At 36.9% G+C, this 5,364-nt stretch overlaps 1 protein-coding gene across 2 annotated transcripts in view; it reads left to right on the top strand.

Annotated features, from left to right (window-relative positions):
- LOC108358730 (LMBR1 domain-containing protein 2 homolog) overlaps positions 1-4,240 on the top strand; it is a 17,161-nt gene extending 12,921 nt beyond the window's left edge. Inside the window, exons 3-5 of one of the 2 annotated variants that reach the window (XM_017610194.1) lie at positions 2,053-2,954; positions 3,008-3,648; positions 3,690-4,240. In XM_017610194.1, coding sequence (XP_017465683.1) covers positions 2,053-2,954; positions 3,008-3,640 — 1,535 coding nt within the window. In that variant the 3' untranslated portion in view covers positions 3,641-3,648; positions 3,690-4,240. Of the gene's footprint in view, positions 1-2,052; positions 2,955-3,007 lie in introns of both variants that reach the window. The other variant, XM_017610196.1, reaches the window with a different exon arrangement.
- The last annotated feature ends 1,124 nt before the right edge of the window (positions 4,241-5,364 follow it).

Genomic DNA, 5,364 nt, shown 5'->3' with positions numbered 1-5,364 from the left:
CTTAAAATTGATTTACGAAAAAAAAGAAAAATGACAACAAAACAACAAGCATGGACACTCCGAACACACCAAAAAGCACCACCAGGGCAAAAATCACTGACTTTTACCTACCTGCAGGCAAAAACCATACAGCGACAACATAATGCATGTTAATATCGAAACAGCGAAGATGAACCTATTACCTGCTTCACACTCCGAACACACCAAAAAGCACCACCAGGGCAAAAATCACTGACTTTTACCTACCTGCAGGCAAAAACCATACAGCGACAACATAATGCATGTTAATATCGAAACAGCGAAGATGAACCTATTACCTGCTTCAAAAAAATGGGCACCATGGCATATCTAGTAATTAATCATCGACGAAAATCACATTACCTAAGATAAATGAACATAAATTAGGGACAAATCTCGAACCAGACAGAACGAAAAATGACACTGAAGATGGCACAACGCCGAAACCGGTTTGTCTGCAAACCAAACTTGACAAGGGATGACGGAAATTCGTTCCAAAATAAATTTTTTTTTCTTTTTGTTCTTTAATTCCTAAAACAATTATTTTTTGATCTGAAATCAAAATTTTTTTATTTTGAAATTAATTTATCATGGTGGAATTATACAAGGTGTTGTATGTAGTGACAGCTCATGTCGACGGCTCCCTTACAAAAGGTTGTAATATGGAAGAACGAGAGAAACGGGAAGAAAAGAAGCACGCTTTGCGAAGTAGTACGAAATTTGGTACTCTTTCATATCAAATTTTGCATATAAATAGTAACAAACGGTATATTATGATAAGCTAAATTTGCGAAAGTAGTATATATTACGTAGCACTTCTAATCTGCCCAACTCCGGCTACACGGTATTTTTTACAAAGAAGTGCATATTTCACACCGAGTTTGTTAACAATTTAGTGTTCGAACATTTTAAATCTTCATTTTAAATCAAATTTTAATCCTTTTATCGCAGACGTATGTTCACATTTTTTTTTTTGGCATACGCGTGTGGACACAATAACCCAAAATCATTGGACAAATAACCGAACCATACCCAACAAAAGACCGTTTGCTTGTTCAAATTTCGATTAAAAGAACAAAATGCTTTAAATAAACAAAAAATTAATAATAAAGTTTGAAGGACTTTAGATATTGGATATGGGAGCAAGAAATGTCACAATTAGGTTGTTGTCAGGTTGTTAATATGGCGACGAAAAAGTGACAATTGAACTACCTTCTTTTTTTGTTTCATGATAAATACCAATTTAATCGCACTCAATCACCGCGCGTTTTTCGTTTTCTTTGTTTGTTTTCATTCTTAGGCAGATGTCCAAAACGCTCAGAAATTTACTTTTTTTCATTCTTTTCCGATTGCGTGATCTTATTAGTTGGTTCATGGGCCCGTCCCCTTTCCTCGTCGCTCTCTCCCCTACAAGCTTCGAGCTGCCGCAACAAAAGTTTCCGTGTGTAAACATCGACTTACCAATTCTTCCAGCATAAATTTGCAGCTTCCCCTCAAAACAAAATGTCATTTACTCTCAATTTTCTCTACTTTGGAAGTTTTTTGTATACAAGAACACAAAAATGTGCTGGTTTGCAATACAAGAACATATTGATCAGTTAGATCGTTCCAAAATCTCAAGAACGATATGCTGTTATGGTTTGATTATGTATACTTCGCATAACTTTGTACTTTGTATGTATTCCGTTACCCAGAAATTAGCAGAACTTTAAAAAACTTAGCTATCTGTTGAGTTTAGATTTTGCATCAAATATTCTAAAGTTAAATTTTTATTGCACTGGTTGTGCGAAGTTATGCGAAGTATGCATAATCAGACCTCTATGCATGAAAATTAAAAATTAAATTTCGAAATAGAGAAATAAAAAGGTTAGACCCGTAGTTTTGCAATGTAGTTCCTTTTTTGGCTTTCCTTGAGGCTTTTAGCCCCATATGTGGATTCTTTTCCGGTGACACTTATCGTACAAATCAATTGTCTATGTACATATGTATGTATTTACATACATTGTAGACTAATTTTTCATTATATATTTTTAGGTTACGCGCTTGTTGAAGTGCCACGTTCACTGTGGAACAACGCCAAGCCGGGCTTTACCTTAGAATATGCTTATTTCAAAGCAGCTAAACTCAGCACAGATAAGGCGGAGGCTGAGGAGATTGTAGATGATGTGCTAGAGTCACTACAGGGCATAAGCCGCGCCGTTCCTAATAATCACGAATTACGTCCCTGTGTAGAAACTATACTGCGTAAAGTGCCAACTGAACTGTTGGAACGCGCGGTACGCAACTATACCCGAGCAGGAGGAAATGGTGGCACCTCAACGATTGTTCCTTCAGAAAGGGCTTTAGTGCGTATACATAAACAAGTGATAAAATCCTTACAGACATTACAACGAAGCGAATCCCTTTGGAGCGTGCAAGTGCAGAGAGTTTTGCATTTGGAAGATGTATCGCGTAATATGCACTCAGCAGACCGGCGATTTAAAGCTGAATTCCCACCAAAGCGAACTCAGCTTGGTACTGCCATTTATAGCCCAACACTACACTGGTATTGGGAGTGTTTATATAAATCACCGTTTTTAAAAATTCTATGTGTTTTGACTACAATCATGTCATTTATGGTCGTATGGAGTGAGCTTACCTTTTTTAATCGGCGACCAGTTCTGTCCATATTTGCGAATGTTATTAATATGGCCAAGTATAGTTACGACTTCTTCACAATAGAGCTATTTTCCATGACTGTGCTTTGCTATCTCTTTTATTGCACTTACTCTACGATTCTCCGAATACGTTTCCTGAATTTATATTATTTGGCTCCTCATCATCAAACCAATGAGCATAGTTTGATATTTAGCGGTATGTTGTTGTGCCGACTGACGCCACCCATGTGCCTAAATTTTCTAGGATTAATTCACATGGATTCGCATATAATTAAAGAGGTAAGCTTGATTTAATTTTTAACTAAAAGTATTAATTTATTCTTAACTTTTAGCGTATTCTCGAAACCTACTATACCCAAATAATGGGTCATATGGATGTTTTAGGCATTATCTCGGACGGCTTTAATATTTACTTTCCAATGTGTATGTTGGCATTTTGCCTCACAACTTGGTTTAGTTTGGGGAGTCGAGCGTTGAACGCTATGGGATTTCAACAATTTCTTCAAAATGAAACTATTGCCACTGAGTTGGTACAAGAAGGTAAAGATCTAATTGCACGAGAAAAGCGACGGCGACAACGCTCCACTGAAGCCACATCACGACGAAGAGATCTCACATCTGTGACAAACGAATATATTGCTAAGTATCGTAATTTAGCAGGACCCAACGCACAAGCTGGGGCCGTTGGCTATTTACGTTCACCAACGGATGGTCTGTTATGTGATGGGGACAGTTTTAGCTATGCGACTGTTTCATCGTCGTTAAACACTCGTGCTCCACCCCTGGGAGTTCCACGCAGTCTGTCTGAAGAAATTAATGAACGCTTTGGTGTCAGCAAAAATGTGGAGGTTGGCTTTAAAGGCACTAGCGACCTCGGTAATAGTGGCGTCACCTTCGACGATTATGGAGACGATACTGAAAAGCGTATAGGATCACCTCCCCGGGGTCTTTTCGACGATGTCTGATCTCAAGCATATATGAATCTGTTAAGCCAAACATAATGCAGCAGAAAACATTAGTGGATGGTGACAAAAGCAGAAATAGAACATAACTTAATGAGATTTTTAGCGATATTGTAATTTCGTGTTTCTGAAAGCGTCTCGATGCATTAGCACATGCTTATCGTCATAAGGAAGCATAAATAAATTAGGTAAATTAATGATGCTTGGTAGTATAAGAATCGTGTGCGACGCGAAAAAACCGAGGGTCTGACAAACATTTGAAAAATTTTACTTCATGGATTTGCAAAAAAGTTGTATCTAAAGACAATTTTATTAACTTTTCAAAATACATATGTATGTATGCAGCTATTAACTTGCTATATTAGCTTTAGCACATTTATTGCTTTCGTAGATATGTATGTATGTATGCATAGTAATCTCTTAACCAAAACGTTTTAAATCTTCAAAAGAGGCACAACTCAAAATTTAGCATTTTTGAAATTATTTAATTTAATTTAATATATTAATTTCTAACAAACGTGACGGTGTCCGATATGTGTTTACATAAAGATATTCGACTTTTACTGTTTTAATAGGTTTGTGTTTTGCCACCTTCAGGCAATAGTTTTGTGCATTTTTTTCTTATAGTGTTCTACATACTTGCTTTTCCTTGAGTCAAATTAAGGCCAGGTTAATACTCTTTTATTTCTTTTTTAGTTTCATTACATATTAGCCGGTGGGCTCCAAAAACAACACAAACAATTTTCTCACGCCGGAAATATGGATAATGAAAATTAGAGTTTTCTTATTTTTGCACGAAATAGTCGGCCCTTAGTTCTGTTCGCCATGCAAAAAACTTGTGCAAGCTGGTACCAATTGTTACCGCGTTCGTTTGGGCAAAAAACTTTTGAAACTTACAAGGAGAGAGCACAATTTCGACATTTCATTTGGAGGGGAAGTTGCAAATTTGTGCTGGGAAAATTTTTGATTTGAATCACTAAGTTCGTTAAATTTAAAAAAGAACAATCTATTTGTTTATTCAATTAATTTATTTAATTCCAAACATTTAAAAGGTACTCGGCTGAAAAAGCTGTATTCGTAATCGGAACGTAGTTGACACCACTGTCGATATAGGAAATCCGGCAGTGACTTCCACAAAGAAATTGAAGCGTATGTCGAAGAAAGTCAGAATAAGAAGAAATATACGTATAGGTCCTGAAATGCAACCGTGGACGCCAGCTGGCAGTGAAGCTTGCAAATGTTTGCTAATTTCTGTTGGCGCTTAACTTAGTAAGTTTCTCTCTTTGGGAGAGTAAGATACGAAAAACGAAAAATCCATATGCTGCAACCCTTGCGGAAACGTGCAGCATTGCCTGCTATCAGTTGTTTTTCGAAGATAGCTGAATGAAGGAAAACAAAGTGAAAAGGAAATCAAACAAGTAAGAAATTCTAAGTTCGGGCGGAGCCGAACATTAAATACCCGGCGCAAGTATTAAATATATGTTTTTCACCTTTCCGAAAGCTACCGCTACATGGTAAACCGGGATGTATCCATTATGAGTAAATTAGCGTCCTTAAATTTCGAAATATTGAAAAGCGGCCGTAATTTTAGTTCGATTTCAATAATTTTCAACGTTTTGCTTCTATGTGGCAAGCACAATAACCACACCGAGTTTGGTACAAATTGGTAGAACGGTTACCGAGATACATATATGTGATCATAAGTGGGCGGTGCCACGCCCATTTTT

The sequence above is a fragment of the Rhagoletis zephyria genome, unplaced genomic scaffold, assembly GCF_001687245.7.
Source record: "Rhagoletis zephyria isolate East Lansing unplaced genomic scaffold, Rhagoletis_zephyria_1.1 Rzeph_scaffold_00289, whole genome shotgun sequence".
NCBI lineage: Eukaryota > Metazoa > Arthropoda > Insecta > Diptera > Tephritidae > Rhagoletis > Rhagoletis zephyria.
Note: the sequence above shows the minus strand (reverse complement) of the source record. Positions and strands in the feature narration are given on the sequence as shown.